At 33.6% G+C, this 23,499-nt stretch overlaps 1 protein-coding gene across 2 annotated transcripts in view; it reads left to right on the forward strand.

Moving 5' to 3' along the window:
- ANO3 (anoctamin 3) overlaps positions 1 to 23,499 on the forward strand; it is a 331,395-nt gene that overhangs the window by 220,577 nt on the left and 87,319 nt on the right. For both annotated transcript variants that reach the window (XM_039865959.1, XM_039865968.1), the window contains 3 exons: positions 4,449 to 4,607; positions 16,003 to 16,103; positions 21,823 to 21,867. In XM_039865959.1, the coding sequence (XP_039721893.1) occupies positions 4,449 to 4,607; positions 16,003 to 16,103; positions 21,823 to 21,867 (305 nt within the window). The remainder of the gene's footprint in view (positions 1 to 4,448; positions 4,608 to 16,002; positions 16,104 to 21,822; positions 21,868 to 23,499) is intronic.

The raw sequence follows: 23,499 nt of genomic DNA on the forward strand, positions 1-23,499 counted from the left end.
TTAATAGGTATTGTTTTTGTTGTTGTAAATATGTGATTTTGTTGACAAAAGTGTTTCTCATTTGTCTGAAATAGAAAAAATTGAATAGCTTTTTTTTCTTTGTTAATAACAAGAGCTATTTTGTGGATCGACATTAACTCTGAGATAAATTAAAGTTACATAGCAAAGCTGTTTGTATGTTTCTCCAATTAAAAAGGGTAAAACTAGAACTTCCGGGTAAAACATGGCCTCAGACTAACAGCGTCTAGATTGCTATCTCCTAATTTGCCCTTAAAGATTGCCAAAAGAAGATACAGAAACACACACACACACCCACAAACACCACCACTGGGAACCAATGTAAACGATTTTCATTATTTGAAGATTTGGTAAAATAAGATTGAGAACACAAGCCTGGTACACAGACACTTGGCCTTATTAACTGAAATCAATGTGGTGTCCACCAGATTACAGAGGAAAGTTGGACTAATCTGGCCCACCATTTGTCCTTATCTTTAGGCTTCAGGGCCACATGGTCAGGGAAACTAAGCATCCACTGCCTCTCTAAATAGGAGCAGTCTTCTGAGCAGGCCACAGTCACACCCTGCTCCCTCTGCCATTCCTTTCTCTCTAAATTCGAACAGAAACAGAAATATACAGTAAATGGGTGTGGCAATAATTGGTTGCATTCTGAATACCAAAATTTGGGTAAAAGGAGTATCGTGTAGGAGCAGATACAGGCAGCACTTAGACCCGTGAATACTGGGATGCTATAAACTATGACAAAATAAGTCTTTTTTTAAGCACAAGGCAGTAATTGGTAACCAAGAAGATTCCGTCTGTAAATAACCATGTTCCATGAAATTTTAATAAGACACCAGAAATTGCATCAGGGCCTGTACACAATAGTCTCTATTTTACATCAAGATCAACATACTCCTAAAGTTGAAAGTAAGCAATTCCTATGAATCAACAATTTTTCTCCTAGGTACGTACCTAGAAATGCATGAAATGATAGAAATGCATGAACTTTTTGTGTACTGCAAGATATTCAGATGAATGTTTATTATAATTTTATTTCTACAATAGACTCTCAACAATTAAAGAGTTGGCGAATGAACTGTGAGCATTCCACAAATAAATTTTTAATGGGAAACATCTTTGTAATATTCAGTATTCCCGTATAGGACAAAGGCAGGACAGCTACAATGGGGAAACATCTTTTGATACAGGGTGCTGAATAATAGGATAAGCACATAGAAATAATAATAAAATGTGACCCCTACCACACGTCTTATACAACAAGATCAATTCTAGTAGACTTTGAATCTAAATGTTAAAAGACAAACAATAAATATTCTAGAAAATAATGGAAGAGAATATTTTCATGACCTTAAAATAGGTAAAAATTTCTTTAACAGGAACAAAAACATGAACTATAAAAACTCAATAAATAATAAATCTGACTATTATAATTAAGAATTTCTGTATATTTCAAGACATTATAAAATAGTCAAGCCACAGACAGACATTTGAAATGTGAATACATATGCATGTCAAAGGGCTTGTTATTTGGAATGCCTGTGGACAAAATATCATTAGAAAAAGGCATCAGTAATCATGGAAATGCAAATGAAATCTCAATAAATTATTACTAAGCACTCCTCCAACCAAATGGCTAAATAATAATAATATTTTAAAGACTAAAAGTTACGGAAAAGGAGAAACTTAGGTGTTACTGGTATAGTTGATAGAAATGCATGCACGTGTGTATTGCAGTATATATACATGAATGTTATTTATAGCTTTACTTGTAATAGCTCAGCCTGGAAACAGCCCAAATATCCATTATTAGGAGAAAGCATAAATAAATTTTTCATCATAGTCATATAATAATATAACAGTGAAAAAATGAACTACAAACATATGAAAATTAGGAATGAATGGATTTCACATCCATAATATTACGTGAAAGCAGCCATACACAAAACAATATTCATTGTTTATTCTTATTTATATAAAGCTTGATAACAGACAGAACTAAATGTAGTGTTTAAGGATATATCCTTCGGTGATAAAACTAAGAAAAATGAGAAAGTAGTGCCATAAACAATAGGATTTTGATTACCTTGGGGGAGGTGGATGTGGAGGGTACCCTAATAGGATATAAGGGAGACTTCTGCAGGAGTTGGTGAAGTTCTTTATTGACAGGTAGTAGTCATTGAGGTGTTTATCTTATAGTAATTTATTAGGTTATGAATTTATTTATTGCACTTTTAACTTCATAGTAAATCATGTTTCACAAGTCTATGTGCAGAACACCTGCTTTCCTTTGCTCTAATTACATACTCACACCAACATTCTTTGAATTACTTATGTTTCTATCTATCTTTATCTTATAAAGATATTTTCCAAAAAGTGAAAGAATTCATTTGGATCATTAGAAAATAGAAAAGTTCCAATATAAATTAATACATGGTATACATTTTTTACTTGGGTTAATAGCTATCATTTTTTTTATAAGGTAAGTCAGACAACTTTGGGAGTGCTCTATGCATTATCTCATTTAGTCATAATAATCTTATAATGTGATTATGTGAACAGTGAGGTTAAATTACACGTTTAGTCTGTCTGATTTGTATCTCAGTACCTTAAGGTATCAAACTGCATTTTACTAACCCAGGATCATAGTTAATGGATAGTCGATCAGCTGTTCACTTACAGATTAATGACATGATCTAATTTTGTACATTTCTGATTGAGGACTTTGGTAAATTTAGCAAAATAATATGACCCTTGCTGGCTCCAGATTTCCTCTGGCTACTCCACTGGAGTTGGTTACTTAGTCACTGTGTGGTACCCAATGAAATAATCCTGGAAATCTTTTTTTTTTTTTTCATTAAGGAAATGCTGTGCAAAGCCTCCTTGTCCTTGAGCTGTAGAGTCTCTAGTACTCTGAATCTACACACTTGAATCTATTGTCTCTAAGAAACCAGAGCTCCTGAGGCAACCTAACCTGTCCCTGTGAGAAGACATTCTTTTAGATATCGTTTTTATTGCTTCACCTGGATGATTCCTTGGCCATTATTTCTTTGGCCACTAGATTTCACTGGTTCCACTTCTTTTACCTTGAGCTACATATGTGTCTTAAGCAGGCTTCTGCAAAGAAGTCTGAGATGCCTTTGTCTGAAATTATAAGATAGCTCTCTAAATGTTAGGAAATTTTTTGAATCTCAAGAAATGCCTGCATGTAAAAAATGGAATAAAGAGTTGGTGCAGATGTTCAAATAGTTTGATGGAAAATGTGGGACAAGAAGACCAACATATATAATAGTTCAGAACATGAACCTGGAGTCAAAATTGGATTCAAGTCTTGTTTCTTCAGTGATCTTGGGCAAAATATAGGTAAAGCCTCCTTTAAGACCATCAAGAAAACCCATTGAGGAGGTGGCTCCATAGTGTAGTGGTTAGCATGTCTGCTTTACACGCAGAAGGTCCTGGGTTCACGCCCTAGGTGGGGCCATGGATCATACTCCAGGTGCCCCAGGCCCCCTGATTTCTCTGGGAGTGCAAGCTCCGGGGGGGCGCCAGGCCCTGGGGGGACGTGGGAGGAGACGCCCTGCCTTCAGAGATCCAGTCCTGAATGGGAAAAGGCAACATTCATAGATCATAGGGGGAAGTGTGTGTGTGGGGTGGGCGGAAATTAAAGAGGGTGGGGGAAGAAAATCTGTTGATCAATAAAGTGATTTTATTAAAGTTATAGCAAATAACCTGTGTAGTCTTAGTAGTATTGCAAAAAGGTGATGTTTTTCAAAGAGTTCTAGGATCTGGGCTGGGAGATTTTAAAGTAAGTCTTGCAAGGCAGGAATTTGGTTGAAAATTGGGCAAAGTCTAAAAAATAGCTGTGGGCACAGCAATGTGAGGGCCTTAAAGCAGTCTTGATAAGCAAGGGAGCTGTTTTTGTTGGATCATAGTCATATTTTGGGAGCAAATATTTCTTAGAGCAAGCAGCTCAGGAATTGTTCTTTGGTTTATTGTCACTGAACATTGGTTTAAGAAAGCAATGTTTTGTCTGAATGTTATTTAATATAGGAAATTATGTTGTTTTTTTGTTCTCTCAATATTTATGTTGTTTAAACCTTAATGTCTTTATCTTTAAAAGCAAGTTGTGAATATAAAATACAATAAAGTAAAGCACTTTGTCTGGTCTTGATATTAAGTAAATACTCAACAAATGTTAGCCTATATTATTTTTTTACAGGGCCTTATTGAATAAAATCTGTGCATTTGATGCCTAACTTGTCTCCTACAGTAAACTGCAGATTTTTAAAATCACCTTTCCCCATGTCATAATTGGAATGTAAAAAACATATTTTTTGATATTGGATTGCCAGTATCCAAACAGAAGTGACTGAAACCAAAATGTATGTTGTCTAACTCATTATTAATAATCATTGTTTTATTTGCAGAATGACATGAATTACATAGCATCCAGTGGACTTCTATTCAAAGATGGCAAAAAGCGGATTGATTACATCTTGGTTTATAGAAAGTCAAATATACAATATGATAAAAGAAACACATTTGAAAAGAACCTCAGAGCAGAAGGCTTGATGTTGGAAAAGGAGGTAGGCACTTTAATAATATTAGTTACCTAATATAACATGCTGCAAGAAATGTAATCTCTATGTTTTAGTATGGGAAGTGTATAACACATGGTTTTATAAAATGTACAGTTATTTTCTCCCAAATGGAAAAGAAATACATATGTATAGTCCCATTTAAATATGCATTCCTCCTTTTACTCTACACATTTCTGTAAATTTAAATATTTTTCAAAGGGCATAACTATTTTTACAATTTTAAAAATTGAAGAAGGAATAATTATACCTATGTGAAGTATAAAACTGAATGTTGAAAGAAGAGAGTTTGCCACACTGTTAATGTCTAGATTTTAATATTGCAACTATGGGTGATTTTCTTCCCAATCTTTTTTCTTTTGTGCTTTTAAAGAAAAAAAAAAGACTTTATTTTTCTAGAGCAGTTTTAGGGGTTCAGCCAAATTGAAATGAAGGCACAGAGGTTTCTCATATACCCCAAACCCTCACACATGCATAGCCTCCCCATTATCAACATCTCTTACCAGAGTAACACATTTGTTACCACTGGTTAACATACATTGACACATTATTATCACTCAGAGTCCGTAGTTTCCATTAATGTTCTCTGGATTTGGACAAATATACAATAACATGTATCCACATTATAATATTATACAGAGTATCTTACTGCTGTAAAAAGTCTCTGTGCTCCGCCTATGCATCACTCCACCACCCCAACCTTTGATCTTTTTACTGTCTCCATAGTTTTGTCTTTTCCAGAATGTCACAGAGTATATACCATACGTATGTAGCCTTTTCAGATTGTCATCTTTCACCGAGTACTATGCATTTAAGGTTCCTCCCTGTCTTTTCATGGCTTTATAGCTCATTTTTTTTTAGTACACAGTACTATGCCACTGTCCATTCCCCTACTGAAGGACACCTTGGTTGCTTACAAGTAGTTTGGGCCATTACACATAAAGCGTCTACAAACATTCTTGTGCAGGTTTTTGTGTAGGCATAGATTTCAACACCTTTGGGTAAATACCAAAGATTGGATTGTATGGTAAGAGTATGTTCAGGTTTGTAAGAAACCTCCAAACTATATACCAAAACGGCTGTACCGTTTTGCATTTCCACCAGCAATGAATAAGAGTTCCTGTTGCTCCACATCTTTGCAACTGACTGTTGTCAGTATTCTGAATATTGGTCATTCTGATAAGTGTATAGTGGTATTTCATTTTTAAAATTTTCATTTTCATAATGACAAATGATGTGGAGCAAATTTTCACATTTATCTGCCATCTATGTATCTTATTTGGTGAGGTGTCTGTTAAGATATTTGGTAAGGTGTCTGTTAAGATATTTTAATTTTTTTATTATACGATTTTAAGAAATCTTTGTATATTTTGGATGATAGTCCTTTATTAGATGTGTCTTTTGTAAATATTTTCTCCCATTCTATGGCTTGCCTTCTCATTCTCTCTTCTTTGTCTTTGCAGGGCAGTTTTTAATTTTAGTCAAGTCCAGCATAACAATTATTTCTTTCATGGACTGTACCTTTGATGTTATCTTAAAAAACATCATCATATCTAAGGTCATATAAATTTTCTCCTATTTTTCTAGGAGTTTTGTAATTTTATATTTTACATTTAGGTCTGTGATCCATTTTTACTTAATTTTTAAAAAGTGTGTCAAGTTTGTGTCTAGATTCATTTATTTTTTCATGTAGATGTCCAGTTATTCCAGCGTGAAAATCAGTTAATTGTAAAAGAGGTATGATTTGGCTTACAGTCGTCACCTAGTTTTCTTGCTAGGACATCCAGATTCTCTTTTAAGTCTTCCTCTCCCTTGTTCTCCCAAATTTTCCCCAAAGATAATACCGGATGTCATTTATCCAAAAGAGGTCCTATTATGCTTTTAAAAAGAAGTCCATTTATTCTTGAGCTCTCACTCTTTAGTCTCTGCTGAAAGATGTATGTTTGTTTTGTGTTTTTTTGTTTTGTTTTTATTTTTATCTAAATTGATTCTCAGCAAGATGGTGTCCATATGTGTTCTGCTATTCTTGGACAGACAGGATTTTCATTCTGAGTTTGACATTTCCAGCTCTACTAGTTCACATTCACATTCTTAGGATGTGGTCCTCACATTCAGCACATCAGGGCAGGAGGCGTACTCAACCTCAGCTGCACATTTCATCGGCATCCACAATCCCTACAAACTGTAGCCATTGTATTGAGCCCAAGTTACCCGTCTCTGCTCCTTTTTTCTCCCACTTACCTCCGCATTAGATAAATGGCTTCATTTCCTGACAATGGAAAGGGTTAAAGCTACTACCTCAGTTCTCCAGCACAGATGTTATTAGTTTTTAAGCAGAATGGAGGGATTTGTATGTCTTCCCTTTAAAAAGACACAAGAAGCCTTATGAAGTTTGATCCAAAATGCTCTACGGAACTCTGTCTACCCAAGCAAGAGAAAGTCCTGAAAATTAAAAAAAAAAAAAAAGCGGGGTGGGGTGGGGAGGAGGAGCGAGAAAAAAGGAAGAGAGGGAGGGAAGGAGGAAGGATGAATCTCGTTACACTCTTTCCACTTAACTAATACTTGCATAACTAAGAGGATATTTAAGTGGCTTTGCAGACTAAAGCTATTCTGAGCCAAGGTGATTTTCAGTCTCTATTTATTAATATAATGTCTAAAATTTTGCCTTATAAGGATAGCCATTATAATTTCAAACTGTGATAAGTAACCTAAAGAAAAAGCAAATGGCTTATCACAAAGGCAACGGTGTAGTCTGGAGGGCGAGGGAAGAGAAGAGGAAGACGTGAAATTAAAGAAATTAACTTTGAACTGAGATTCACAAGTAAATAGAAGCAAAAGTATGTGAATAAAAGGGCTAGATGTGTTTTTCAGTACTTGACTGCACATTGGAATTACCTGGGATCTTTTACAGTTGATGCCAAACTCCATCACAGCAAGAATCAACTGAATATCTGGATGATGGTGGGAAGAAGGATGCCGATATTTTTCAATTCCAGATAAAAGGGATACTAGTAGAGCTTACAAAAGATGACAAGGGTTAAATAATTCCATTTCATAATTTAAGTTAAAATTTTTGATGATTTTCTTTAAAGAAATGGGAAGCTATTGAATAATTTTAAGTAAGGTAGTATCATGACCATATTTGTTTTTTTAAAAAAAAATTACCTTGGATTGGTGAAAGAGAGTAGATTTGAAGACTGAGTGTTAGCATTAGAGATAGCGAGAAATTAGTAGACTTGATAGATATTTAAGTTAAAATATAGGTGCTTGGTGTTGGATTGGATATGGTCGGAAAGAAAAGAATATCTCAGAGTTAACTTGGGTTTATGGCTTGAGCAATTTCTTCATTCATTCAACAAGCTTGAATGAAACACCCATGTATACTACATTCTAGGGATAAATAGAAAGCAATATAAAAATGGGCCATGTTCTCACGAGAGGATAAAAGAAAACTATAAACAGACAAGAAAAATGACATAGTGAGGGATATTACCCAATAATTCAAACAATCTGTGGGGATTGTGACTAGGAGCTATGTTACCAGGTCTAATCTGAAGGAGAGTGATCTGAATGAGGAGTCCATCATGGGAGGAAAGCGGGGCAGAATACTATCTGAAGAAGGAGTAGCCAGTGTAAAATTACTGTGGACTTGAAGAGGGCTAATTTGGGGCTAATTTGGGGCAAAAGTGAGATGAGATTATGTAAATGAAAATCATAGACTAAGAATTGAGGCACAAGTAGAAGTGTTTGAGATGTCTGTGAGCCTAAGAGTGAACCTGTAAAAAGTAGAAGAGAACAGACAATTAAAGGAGTTTGAGTTAGGCAGAAAAAGAAGAGATGAGCAGTCTCAGAGTAGAGTAGTTATCAGGGCAAATTACTGGTAAGAAATCAAGACGCGAAAGAGGCTCACTCCATTGAACAATGTGCAAATCTTTGGTAAAAGTGATGAGGAGATGGACTTACTTGTAAGCTAGACTGGCATGAGTTGAAGAGCGAATGGATAATGGAAAAGTAGAGACAGCAGCAAAAGCCATAACGTGCTTACCTGTGAATGGGAGGATGAAGAGCAGTCGCCAAAGAGAGAAAAGAGGTCTTATAAAGTTTCATTTCTTTCTTTCTTTTTTCTTAGATGAGATTTTAAATGAAAATGAGGAAGATCCAGAAGAGAAGGATGGATGGAGGGAAGAAGGGAGGCAGGAAGAGAGGGGAGGGGAACGAAGGCAAGGGAAGAAAGAAAGATTGAGTAAACAAAAGACAGATGAGAGGGAACAAAAATTAAAAGGTCTCTGGGTAAGAGTGATGGGAAAGATTCAGTGTACAGTTAGAAAGAATATCAAGGAAAATCAAGATTCATGAATTGTATTTAAAGTTAATCTTCTACAATAATTGCTTTTACTTGTCAAAGATATATTTTTTTCAAACTGATTACCTTTACTTTGTTTCTAATTCTAAAAGTAGTAACATTGATTTTTTTAATGGTTGAGTTAATTAGGACTAGATTAATTATCTCAATGTTAGTCTGTAAAATCAACCTGCTTTGACAAATGCAGTTTAAGTGAACAAAAACATGCTTCTATAATAAGCATTCTAACATTATATCATAAAAATTATTGCCTTAAGGTATCAAATCAAGATTTCTTAACAAGGTTTGTATTAGATTTCTATTACTGCTTAACAAATTATTACACATTTAGAAGCTTAAAACAAAACCCATTTTTTAACACACAGTTCCGTAGGTCAGAGATTTGAGCATGACGTGGCTGAGGTCTCTGCTCAGTTTCTCACAAGACTTAAATCAGTGTGTCAGCCAGTCTGCATTTATACTTGGAGCTCAGGGTATTCTTTTAAGCTTACATGGTTGTGGCAAGATTTAATTTCTTGTGGTTATAAGACTGAGGTTCCCATTTCCTTGCTGGCCAGGGACTGTTCTCAGCTTCTAGAGGCCATTCTCATTCCTTTTTATATGCCACCCCTCTCCATTTTCAAAACTAACATTGTAGCATCTTCCTTGTATCCCTATGCTATTTTGAATCTCTCTTGCCAAGAAGAGCGCAGTTCCTTTTAGGGGCTCATTTGCCGTGGAAAATAGCAAATGTGACATATGACATAACCTAATCATGGAGTGAATACGCTATTATATTCACATTACCCCAGTATTGTACAGAACAAGGACAGCAGGGGACAGGGATCTTGGAGATCTTCTTAGAATTCTGCCAGCCAGACTATTTAAAAAATCAGCTTCATGAAAAAGTGTACTGCCCCTCTAAATAAACAAACTTAGAAAGAAACTTAACTCTATGATGACCACATAAAATCTAAGTATATTTTAGTTTAAATCTTATGTTAACTGCTGGCTCACTGGTATGTAAATGCTTATGGCTCTCTGAACTATTATTTCCAGCATTTGGTATTATCATAAATTTTTATTTTCTCTCAAAGTCTCTCCTATTAAAGGTGGTGGCCTTTGATGGCACCTTAATTTTAATCAATATTATTAATTGTAACTATTTAAGGCTTGTGACGGGAGGAAAGGAGACAATGAAGTTGTGAAAAATGTTAGCAAGATGAGATTTTTAGCTGGAAAATGGGAGTATTGCTTAGCAAACAAGTCCTTATTTTTAAAATTTGCACTCACCAGAGCTAAGCACCGAGCCTGGCCCAGAGAAGGTTTCAGATCCCCATTAAATTGCATGTTGATATGGACAGTTTCTAGATGATCACATCAGCAGCAGACAATAATGCGTATTTGAAGGACAAGTGAATGAATAGGTGATAATCTCTAACTGTGAGATGAGGTGCTTTGTTATCCAGATACATTTCCAGATCATATCAGCAACTTTGCTTTATCTCACACTGAAGACATGAGCTACCATAGTCTATTTTCTTTCAGCTCTCTGCCACCAACTTGCAGTGACTTTGTAAAAACACAAGTTTTAAATTTCCTCTTCTTCCAAGAGTAAATGTTCTACCTCTTGAGAATTTGGGATGGAATAATTAAATAATAATAGAAATGTGAAGGCAGTGGGTGTTTTGTTCCCTCAGAAAAGCCTGCCTTTATCAGAGCTAAACGGAATAGTGCCAGATTGGGAGCTTTTAATTTCAAGAGAAAAAGTAATCATTCTCCCTGCCAGAACCATTCCTTCACCAACCTCCTGCTCAGTAGCTATAAGAAAATGAAACTACTTTTGTTTTGTTTTGTTTTTAAGTAAAGTTATAAAAAAAGAAAAATTAAGTTGAAATTATAAAAGAATGTAGTTCATGCTGCTTGAAAAAGATCTATATACATTTAAAGTAAAGACACGAAATTAAAAATGTTCTAGCTCTATGTGCACTTAGCTTGACGTTTCACTCATTGATGATAAAGTTAATGCAGAAATGTCTTTCTAAAGCATCACTTTTACTTAAGTGTCTGATTATTTCACACTTTAGAGATTGAAAGGAATGAATTAATAATTAGTGCCAAGCCATCTATTCATGATGCTAATTTGATTCCTCACATAGTACTTCTTCCAGAATAATTCTGGCTTATTTTCTTTCTTCTCTCCATCATCTCTTGTTTAGGTACAAGTTACATACAATGTGTACTCCATTCAAGAAGTGCTTAATGAGTGACTACTGTATGCCTGGTATAAAACTAGGTGCTTGGTATATATGAATGAAGAAAAGGAAGATCCTGTCTCTCATGGCACTTAGATAAAAAAATAGACTCATTTGTTAGAAAATAATAAATAGTATAAGAAAAAGAATAGTTCAGGATAAGAAGGATAGGGGTGAGAGTAGGCAAATAGTAGCAAGTGACCAAATGATGGAAGCAGACTGTGGGAGAGAGAGAGTAGTAGGAATGGAGGCTGACAAGAGATTGAGGGTGAGGTTCTATAAGGCTGTGTGGGTCACTGAAAAACCTTTGATTTACACTCTGAGTGAATGGGAAAGATCCCTGGCCATCGTACAGATAGCCAGTGATAGATTATTTAGGACAAGAACATGCATGAGCAAAGGCTCTGTAAGAAAGCACTCTAGGAATCCAGGCTGGAGATGATGGTAGCTTAGAACAGGGTGGTAGCTGTGGAGGAGGTGGGAATGATCACACTGGCTGCACGTACTATAAGGTGGAACGAATCAGGAACCATCTGGTAATGTGGAACCCAAGTTCTCCTGCTGTGGAGGTCAAGCTTTCCCAGGTGTCTCCCAGCGTCGGTACATGTTCCCGTCACTCCCTCTTCGAGTTGCTACTGTGCTTTGGCAACCAGCTTGCCTAGGCTTCAGGAGCCATGATGCGCTGAGGAAGACTGACATCTCCACTTATACCAGAATAAGGCCCAGCTCCTGGTAACTGTTATTTCCCAGGATCTGCCTGCTCCGCAATAGAGATCTCTACTTTCAATTGCTAGTGGAATGATTAGAAGAATGCAATGATCAAACATCAGTGCATTTCTCAAAGTCTTCGTTATCCAGTCTTAAATCATACTACATGTGAAACGTGTCAGTCTGGTATAGATTGATGTTGAATGAGTCTAGACTCATTTATTGTCACTAAGGTCTCTCTTCCAGATTATGGGGAAAATAAGTGCTAGATAGGTTTTCTGTATTCTCGAGGGTCTCGATGTGTCCCTCCTCCAATTACTGCTGAAAAAAAACTCTCATCTTCCCAGAAATAAACAATAACAAACAAGCATAGAACCATTGAAATATATACAGAGAAAGAGATAAATCTTCCAAAGACTCTGCAGTCTTCTGAAATATAGTTTTCTTACAACTTATACACTGTTGATAATACCAGAATAAATATTGAACTTGTCAATTACTTGAATCAAGTCACTCGGCCTCAGAGTTTTCTGCAAAATCATATGTTATTTTTGATTTTGTACTTATATAACTTAAAGGCATGTTATAGAAGGCTTATAAAACCAAGGGACAGGCTCCGCCAAAGGTGAATCAGGTAGATGAACAGAAAGCTACTTATTGAGGTAAAAAAATAATTTTAGCGAAGCTTTAAAATTAGCCATTATTTTAGGCTAGGGTCTGATTCGAGAGTCATGCTGTCTACTGAGAATGAATAATTCTGGAGAACCTGTTATATGTCAGGACTTTGTATGTCCAGTTTCTCCTAATAGACACAACTCTGTGAAGCAGAGAAAATCCTATTTCTCAAGAGAGAAGACTAAGGATTGGAGATGTTAGATAATTTCCCCAATGTCATAGACCTAGTAAATGGCAGAGATGGAATTTGTACTTAAGTCTTTTGATTCTAAACAGTTTTCTTTTTATTATACCATGTGATTTTACTTAAGTAAGCAGTTAGGATTGAAATAATTTAAATAGTACTTGGAAAGAGAAAGGCAAGTTAGTGTAACACCAGTAGCCAACACCATACTTTCAAATCATTTTTCATATAATAATTTCAAATCATAATTTCATAATCATTTTGAATGTAAGAACTTTTATGTGGATAAGACAAGAAAAACTATAATAAAACGAAAAATGCTTCATTCACTTGTGTCAGATGAGAGAACCATATAAATATTGGATGCCTATTCTTTTTTTATGTGTTAGACAGATTTTCTTGTCTTCACCACTTCTGCACAGAAGCCTTTCATCCAAGTCTGGGACAGTCACTGAAAACAGCCTGGAAATAATCGACGTCATAATTATTCTCCTTTTTCTTGATCAGTGACAGATATCTTTCTAGCTGGGTGAAAAATATATTTTTAAATGAATAGTTGTTTGAATGAATTAATGTTCATTTTTAAAAGTGATACACATCATTCTTCATAGCTAATGTGTATAACTTTGGTCTCATTTCAAAGGACTATAGATATTTAACACATACTGTGTCATCTATCGTCGATTTTTGTTTTCATCATTCTTTTTTAAAATTTAAGAATTTAAAAATTCTTTTTAAAAAATTATTAGTTTCAAATACACAGTACATTGGTTAGACATTTATATAGTTTATGAAACAATCCCCCTGATTGCTCTTTCTCTCCTCCGGCTCTCCACCTAGCCATTACGTTACTGCTGATTGCATTCCCTATGCTGTGCTCCTTACCTTTAATTTTAAACAAACACCTTCAAAGTAAAAAACCCCTTTGGTAATTGCACTAACATGAAAGCATCTTTTGCTATTTTTCCCATGGCAATTTGCAAAATACTAGTACCTCAACAGCTACGATAAAAAAACAATGAACATTTTGGAAATTCAGTTCACTTTTTTTACCATTTTGCATATTTTTAGCAAATATATGCATATTAAATTGTGTCACAAGTTCTTTAGTGAGAACCCGAAAGTCTACTTGACCATGGAACGTCCCCTACACTTTGGCAAATGCTGGTTGGTGAAAGTGCCTGCCAAAGGCATTGGTGGTCACCTGCCTTTTACATCTGAGTATTATTAGTCCAGTGACTGTCTCAGGGTTCTTTAACAATATATTTTAAAATGTTGCTAATATAAATTTGAAATGTCGTTCTGACAACCTTGTGAAACTAGCTATATCTAAAATATATGGCTTTATAAATATATGAATGTAAAATTATACACTTTAATTTTAAAAGATGTGATTTTAAATTAAACTGATAAATTTCTTTCACACTTTTGAGTTTTTAAGATTGGTATGTTTCTTGAGAAATTTCATCTAATTGAAATTTTAATGAACAATGTTAACCAAATAGAATCCAGCTGTGTCTAACCTGGCAGGTGTGTCTAAATGGAAACAGACACCAGGTTTTGCTTTATATATGTTCAGCATCTCTAATCACGTTAAGGAAAAATTCTGTGAGAGTTACTGCTAAAATGGCCACGAACTTCTTCCTTGATCTATGGGCCTTAATATTGTAGGAGTTTCAGAAAATAACTGTCTAGGTTTTTTTTTTTTTTTTTAAGTAGAATATGAACGTGAATGATATATAGTGTCAAAGTAGACAATTATTTACTAGTTACTTATTTTAGATTATTAAACCACATTTAAGAATCTTGATGATTATTTGGCTCAAGGAGGCATTTGAACATGTTAGTGATATAAGCAAAATGTTCAAAGACAATGGGATACAATTCTGGGAATTCTTAAGAATTAAACCAAGGAACACAATTTTGTTAAAAGCTCCCTAGATAATTTGATGCATTTCTGACTCTGCTTAAAAACTTCTTGTGTAGATAGATCAAAGACACTAAAATTCTTATGATCTCTTGACACAGGAAAAAAGTGGACTAAAAGGTTAGAGTAAGTGTGCATATTTGACAACTTCGTAAGGTAATGGACTTGTATGGTTTATATTCCATTCCCCTATCTCAGGATTTCCATAGTACTTAACAAGTAATAATTACTCAGTAAAATGTACTAAATGAAAAAGTGAATGAATTAATGAATGTCTGGTGGCAGTGTCTGTTTCTTCTGAGTAGGAATGAGAGGATAATGATAAACGGTCCAACAAAAATAACTTCAGATTTTTACTTGGCTCACAATTTTTCTGATTGGGAATCTGGATCTTGATAACAATCAATATAAGAAAATACACTAACTCATATAGGTGATTATTTCTTGTATATGATGTCATTATTACATTTTTATCAAGGTTTATATGTACTAAAATTTTTATTTGTATGCATCCCTTTTATTTTTATTTTTTTAATAAAAAGTGTGATATAGTTTTAATGCTTAAATTTAACCATTGACATGTCATGATAGAAATCTTTTATTCCTATCAGTGTATCTCTGTAGCTATTTTTTAAAATTTTATTTTATTATAAGTTTCAAGTATATAATACATTGGTTAGACATTTATATAGTTTATTAAACTATCTCCCTGATTGCTCTTTCTCTCCTTTGGCTCTCCACCTAGCCATTACATTAGTGCTAACTGCATTCCCTATGCCATGCTCCCCATCCCCATGACCATCTATTAACTACTAATTTGTACTTCTTTAACCCTTCACCCCTTTCTCCCAGCCCCGCAACCCCTTTCCCTCTGGCTGTCACTAGATCGTCCTCTATATTTGTGAGTCTGTTGTTGATTAGTTTGTTGTTTTTGTTTCTTAGATTCCACATATAAGTGAAATCATATGGTATTTACCTTTCTCTGTCTGACTTATTTCACTCAGCATAGTAACCTCTAGGTGCATTCATGTCATTGCAAATGGTAGGATTTCATTTTTTTAATGGCTGAGTAATATTCCATTGAATATATGAACCATAACTTCTTTATCCAGTTATCTATTGATGGGCATTTAGGTTGCTTCAATATCTTGGCTATTGTAAATTGTGCTTACTATGTATACATCCCTCTTAAATGTGACAATGATTCATCTATAGAAAAGGGGACAGTGTTCTTTCCTCTCAGATCAAATTCTGATTCTAAATAACGAAGCCTATTCTGCTGTCCTTTGCAGCCAGCTGTTGCAAATGCTGATATCATGTTTATTAAAATTCACATTCCATGGGACACGCTGTGCAAGTATGCAGAGAGGTTGAATATCAGGATGCCCTTCAGGTACTTTCAAATTTTATTTCATTCTATCTCAATATATATTAAAATGAGTCTTTTTTTCCCCCCAAAACCTTAGAGCAACAAATGTAACCCTTTCTATAAAAGAAATGCTTTTTCTTCCACAGATTAGGTAAACTTAGACACTTGTTTTCTCCTCTAATTTGCTTGCCTAAGGTGACATTCTGGTTCCTTGGAACTTTATATCATTTCTAAGTAGATTTACCTAGAGGGAGAGGAAAAACAATTGTTTTTAAATTTTAACTAATAACATAATTACTAAGATCAATCTCATTTCTTGTTTCATGTGGGTAGACAGAACTTTTATTATTTTTACGGAAGGCAGAAAGTGTAAGTTTATAGCATTATTATGTATATAAATACAGTGTTTTCTGTATAAAGGTTAGCAAGAAGCATTCCTCAGGTGCAGTTCAAGGAGATGGTTTTTTCACTTCTCAATATCAAAGGATAAATGGTAATGAGAGGTTTGTTCAGTTCAGAGATTTTTCACTTTTCCCTATAGGCAAGCAAAAATTGAATACACGTTTCCCTATATCATGTATCTTGTTTGTGCACAGAAGGTATCACTTCCCTTTATCATTTCTCAAAATAAAATTCAACAGTATTCCTACTATGTGCAGTGTTAATTTTCATTAAAGATAGGAACATTTACATTTACTTGGAACTCAATGTGCTTTACCAGCTACTGAAAAAATGTTTTAAAAGGTTCAGAGTAACAGGATACCTAGGAAAAGAGCCTCTAGATAATGAATATGAATGAACAGTAAGATTACAATTTAGAAATATGGAAAAATTTCTCATATCTGGTAGCATGAAATAGGCCAACTCTGGTAAGATAGCAACATCTTTAAGTCTATTGCAAGCTTCTGTGATATTCAAGATAAATTAAAGTATTAGATATTGATCCCTACTTTTTTTAGCGAAATACTTCACTAATGTGTTTTAGTGAAACACATCAGACTAAAAGATGCAACCCCCAAAAACAGAAATGGCCCACAAAACAGAAATTGATTAAGCATTAGCCATATAGAGGAATCTTACTGAACATATTAGAATTAGATACCTCAGTTGGCTCACATTCATGCTTAGCTAAGAGTTTAAAAGTTTTCTGTACAGGCGGTATTTAGGCAATAAACAAATACCTTTAAGCGCTTGGCAAAAGAAATAAAATAAAAAGCAAAAGAATATAAGTAAAGAAAAGTCTTTCTAATTCTTTAATATTTTCTACAAATGGTAAATAAGATACCTAAGAGAAACTGAAGTTTGTACATTTTTATGAAACCTGGTTCCTGAAAGTAGCAAATAATGGCCTATGAGATATTATTTGTGTTATGTATGATTAGATACTATGAAATCTACAGAAGACTGCTTTCAATTCAGGTCATTATACTAAACTAATCTTGAAAGTACAGCTAGGTAAGTATACACTTATGTTACTCTCTACATTTCTTGACTTCTGAGGAATTTTTCTCTGTTAACACTATGTCACCATCTAAAAAGTCTTTTGAAATACTTGCCTGGGACTTATTACAAACTGATAATGGCGAACACTTGCCATTTGCTCTATCTGATTTCTTCTTGTTTGGTCTGTACCCATTCATGCTACACAAAATCATACAGAATCAAAACAGTGAGGTAAATTTTATCTATGAAATAAGCAAAGAATTTTACAAGAAGTAATTTTCAAACCTAGCATATATATGGTAAATAATCACCTTCGTTTATTTATGATAGGAGTAAAACTTCATAAGATATTCTGAAATTCAGTTTGAAAATAATTTCTTTGAGTCTTAAAACTTTTCATAGCCTTCACTTTTTATCTTCAGAAGATAATTGAAAAATGTGTAAAAATATTTCCTACAGTATTACTTATAATTGTGGTAAATGGAAATACTTTTATGTTCAGTAAAATTTAAGTAAATTAGAATATATTAGAAAATTTAAGTAAATTAGAATATACCCTTATAATGGAATGTAATTTATTTATAAAATGAATAGGTATAAGAATTGCTTAATGATTATAGGAAAATAATATTAAAATTTATATAATGCATATGAAATTATTCATACAATGTAATTTCAATAATGTAAAATACAAAGAAATAAAATTGGAAGAAAACATAATATGCTAAATATGATGAGTGGGATTATGCATACCTGTAATTTTTGTTTAGATTCATACACAATTATCTATTTTTAACAAACTCTAATTTACTTTGTGGTGTAAACACAGAATGCAAATGAAATATGCCATTCATGATCATGACCTCCTCTCTGATGTCAGGACAAAATTGCTAAAAATATTTCTGAATTAATCCTAACTAATTTTAGGTACCTTCATCCTACCCTATTCTTATCATTTCACCATCATTTCTAAAAAAGAGTTGCAACTGAATTTATGCACAGGCTAATTTCCTTGTAGATATAAAAGGAGGAAACCCTTAGTCAGTGGGTTTCAGTGTCCAGGTCCAGTTCAGATTGAGTGAACGTGTAACATCTCATTAAAAAGGGAGCATATCCCTCATCTACCTCCTCCAGATTTTATACTAAACAGCAGTCCAGAAGATTGGTTCCTTTTTTGTTTTCCAAAGAGGAATTTGGCACAATTTGACTTAGACTCTGGCAAAGAAAAACACTTATTATTAAATGTCCTGTGACCAAATATACTTCTGAATTTCTGAGATAAACAATAAGTTTCTTTACTGTAATAATTTTTAAAGAAGTGGTTCTCATTCTCAATCTTTAGAGTATATCAAAATTACCTTGGAAACTGAAAATGAAGGTTCCTGGAACCTATACGCAGAGATTCTGGCATGTTAGATCTGAGTTAGGCTTGAGTATATATTTGTAATGATGCAGATGATAGAGAAATATTGTCTTGAACATATTACTATTTTAATAATTCTTATATTTTTATCAATTTCAAGAGGCAATTACACAGAACAGCCTTTCTCAAATTTTCATCTGATAATTGATTTTTTAAAAATCTTAATATGATGGTGTTCTTGGGAAAGCAGTTTTAGGAATTCTAAAAAACAGTTCTTTGAGGATATCTCTCCAAATCCGTTTAAGTAGTAAATATAGCATTAACTAACTCCTTAGTAACTAACTTCTCATTTATTTTAAGATACATGTGGATTTAGGAATAACTGTCAGCACATAAAAGGAGAATGCAGTTCAAGAATAATCTAAATGGCAAAGTGTTTTCATGATGGCCATTTTCAGTTGTCAACTGTTATCACATTTAAGAACATATATACTGTCTTAAAATTAAAGTATACAGGAATAACAAAGGACATAAATAGGAAACATGCATATCTTTTTAGGATGATATTTTAAAAACATTTATACATAAAAATTTTACCCATACTCAGTTAATATACATATTTATTCAGTGTTGAAAACTGCATATTACATTCCACAAAGAAAACCTGCAAATTTATTCAGAAGAAAATATTAGAGTTATAACCTTGACTGCAAAAGTTTTCAGCTAACTTACTGTATGAACATGAATCTCGAACATTTTATCTAAATTTTCTACTTGAATATATGTGTAGAATTTTATATAGCTTTATTTTCTAGCTATTTCTTTTCTTAATTATTCCTCCAAAGTAAATGTGCCCTACATATTGGACTTGATGTTTCAAAACTAATCAAGAAAATTTCAAAGAATTAAAATAATCCACATTTTCTAGATTTATTCTGCCAAGAAAGACTTAACCTAACCTGTGTCCTCTACATTCCAAAAATGTCAAATCCCAATTTTCTTTTTTTTCTTTTGATTCAAAGGTGATTTCTATTTATTCTTACCCTCTTTCACATTAAAAATGTCAAACTTATTTTAGGATTATTTAGTCATCCATAGCTTCTCAGGTTGAGTTAGTTCCAAGGTGAGGTCAACTTCCGATCTTTCCTCAAGCTTAGCTTCTCTTACAAATATTTTAAACATAGAAAAATTGGGGGAAATATTTTCAAAACATTAAGAACAATCTTTTTATCACAATTAGAATTAAACTTAGATCACTTTTTATGCAAAGGATAACTTACTCAAAAATAAAATAGCATAATAACATCCAGGAAGCCCATTATGTAGAGTAGATAAACGTGGAGTAGCTCTGCTTGACAAGGAGCAAGGGAATTAAACAAAGGCTCCCTCATTTATTCATCAACTATCTGAGTGTTTATTATTCATCAAACAATTGCCAAATATACACCAGGCATACAAAGTCAAATTAAATGAAGCTATTATCTTCACGAAGCCAGCTGTCCTGCAAAGATAGTCAGTGAACAATTATATAACAACGAGGTAAATAGTGAAAGACAGTCTGTGTAGAGAAGATTCAGAGAGAAAATGGGTTTACAATCCAATGGGGACTGAATGATATATGCACACAAACATGTGTATGTCTGAAAGATATTCAAATTGTGAGTTTGGAATAGGCATAGCAAACCTTGAAATTCCATACTTGAATTTAGGGTCGGGGTATGGAAGAGACAAGTTAAAAATTATTTTCTAGTAATATGACCAGTGATTGCAATGAAATATAGTAGCTCAGAAGGTTTTCAAGTTTTCTAATCAGTTAATAATACAGTTAGGAATACATATCAATTGCCATGACTCTCATCCCTGCTTTCCACATCCCATACCATGGAGGACTTTACTGATCCCCTGATGTGTATTGATGGGTGCGGATACAGAGACATTTTAGAAGGTCCAGAATGACATTTCTGAGCTCCAAGATGAAGGTGTAGTGAGAATCTTTTAAGAGATTAATTAACCTCTGTCATTAGAAATTTTATTTTCTCTAAAATCAGACATACTGCACAACTACTAAAAACACACAGTATCTTCTCATTGCTTTTCGTCTAAAACCTTAGCATTTAGTGGTAAGACGCCTCATCATCTGCGCCTTATTTGTTATGCCGCCTCCTCTTTTATCACTATCCTCAACTTGCAATTTATATTCCAGTGATTGCCAAATTAGTTGTACTTCCCTGAATCTTATAATGATTGATCTGTTCTCATAATCATTTCATATGTTTCCACCTCTGTCTAGAATGTCATATCCTAAGTATTTCATTCAGAGGACTGCTCCCACTCACGCTTGAAGTTTCAACACAGATAACAACACATCCTCTGGAAAAGGCTTCCCTAACTCCTTTCCCCTCCATCTACAAAGACTGAGATCCCTTCCTATCATCCTGGTACTTCCATAGTGTTCTCCGTTTTCTTGCATTGTCACACTTTAACTATCGCTTGTTTCCTCAACTGTAAAGGAAGCTCTTTGAGGGTAGAGACCCTCTTTATTCTCTAAATTTTTATTGATTATAACTTAACATTCTTTGCAAAATCAGAAATATTCGTTACATATGTGTTTAGATGGATGGATGGATGACTTTATAGAACAAATAAGCAAGTGATCTGGTTAATATACATTGTGTAGCAGACATGAGACTTTCAAAAAATAGAACTAAAAATCAAATATTCAAAAGTGATTTATCGATTTATGAAAGTGTTTGTTGTTGTTAGTAACTTAGGTTTCTGAAATTAAAACAATGGAAATTCAGAATCTGCTATACTGATTTCATGTCTTAAGCATATGGAAGTAGGAATATTGAAATGTTCAATATCATTGAATGATGTCACTCACTGGTATCATTATTTTGATTTGACTTTCCTCAGCTGATTTCTTTTATTTTTCAGGAAAAAATCCTATTACACTGACCAGAGGACCAAATCAATGGGCAGGTTTGTGGGTGATATGTAATTTGCTTATGACTAATTTGTCATTGGGGAAAAAAAATAGAACACATTTATTTACCTTTATCAGCAGTTGTGAATTTTAGAGGAAAAAATTTTTATTGATTTGTTCAAGAGATTCAAAAATGACTTGTGTTGAACTTAACAATGTTTAAGATCAGATCATTTCTTTTTTCTATGTACCGTTGACATTCTTGAAATCCTCACTAGATATAATGTGATGGAAAGAGAATATTAATGCAAATTAGTAGTTGAGGAGATTTTAATAAAAAAAAAAGTTATAAAACCAGAATTGATGGGTAAATGATGAATCAGTAGAGTAATAAAACAGACCCAAGAGAGATCATCTGGATCAATTTATACTCTTATTCACAGAGGAAAGATTAGTATCCAGAGTGATCTAGTGTCATATAGAATCTTTTGAATCACCAACTGAAGGTGCTTCTCCTATCCTGGTATTGAAAACAAATTTATTTTCAAGAGTTTCATCTTAGAACAACATCTCTTTATTTTGGTAAAGAGTAGCCATGACAAAGGATTTTACCAAACCACATCCCTGAGACAGAAGAAACTTTCCCACTTGAATCACCTCAGCCTTGTTTCAGTGGATGAAATAAGCTTCCATTTAATGAACGCTAAAACAAAAAGCTTCTTACACTTGACTGTTTTTCTGCTTGTTGCAAAATAACAACAAAAACAAAATGTAAATATGATAGAGTATGCTGTATTGAGTAATGTTGCAAGATATCACAAGCCAGAGTGACACAAAAACTAGACTCATGTAGTGTAAATATCATACCATTTTAGGAACAAATTCACTAAATCTAGGTCCTTTACCAATTTAGAACTTTAGAGTAGGAAATTTTAAAATTTTATAACAGGAGTATATTGGTCTCCTTTAAACATTAAATGTAGGTGTGTTAGGAATGGGTGACAAGTAAATAATGGGGGAGTAGGCTTGATATTAGAATAAATATTAAAGGAATTAGTCCTCATTTGGCTCTTTTAAAAATATTTATTAATGATGCTCCTCAGTCAGGTCAGATCTTTCTGTTTGTTAGGTAGCATGCTTGGACTTAGAATGAGCTTTCATCATTATCCTTGTGCCTATTTGGTCTTGATCTATGTAGCAAATTTCTAAAGTTACTTTTGCATAATAAAGTCATCATTGGAATATTATATAAATTTATAACTGCAAGGTTTTTTTTTTCTGAATGTGCCTTCTTAATGTTGGATGTGTTGAGAAATGTCATTGAGTTCACTTCCATGTGCTCTATAGAATTTTGCTACTGTATGATTAATGAATTTTCTGATAAATAGGTATCTTCTTTCAGAAGTTTGCAGAAGGATAAAATCATATATTAAAATAAAAACAAATATCTATTTACGTAGTACTGTCATAATCTACTTTTAGAATAAACTTGTGTCTAGAATATCTAATAAATGTATTTATTAAATCCTAAAGAAATAACATTTTTAATAGTGGGGAAGAAGTTTTCTTTTTCTTTATTTTGGTCAAAGTTAAAAGTAAATTAGAAAAATGAACACTATATTATGGTATATTGTATGCCATGATATGTTGTGTTATATTTTAGGTTTATTTTCTGTTTAATTTTGTGA

Source organism: Pteropus medius, unplaced genomic scaffold (genome assembly GCF_902729225.1).
Source record: "Pteropus medius unplaced genomic scaffold, Ma_sr-lr_union100, whole genome shotgun sequence".
Taxonomy (NCBI): Eukaryota; Metazoa; Chordata; class Mammalia; order Chiroptera; family Pteropodidae; genus Pteropus; species Pteropus medius.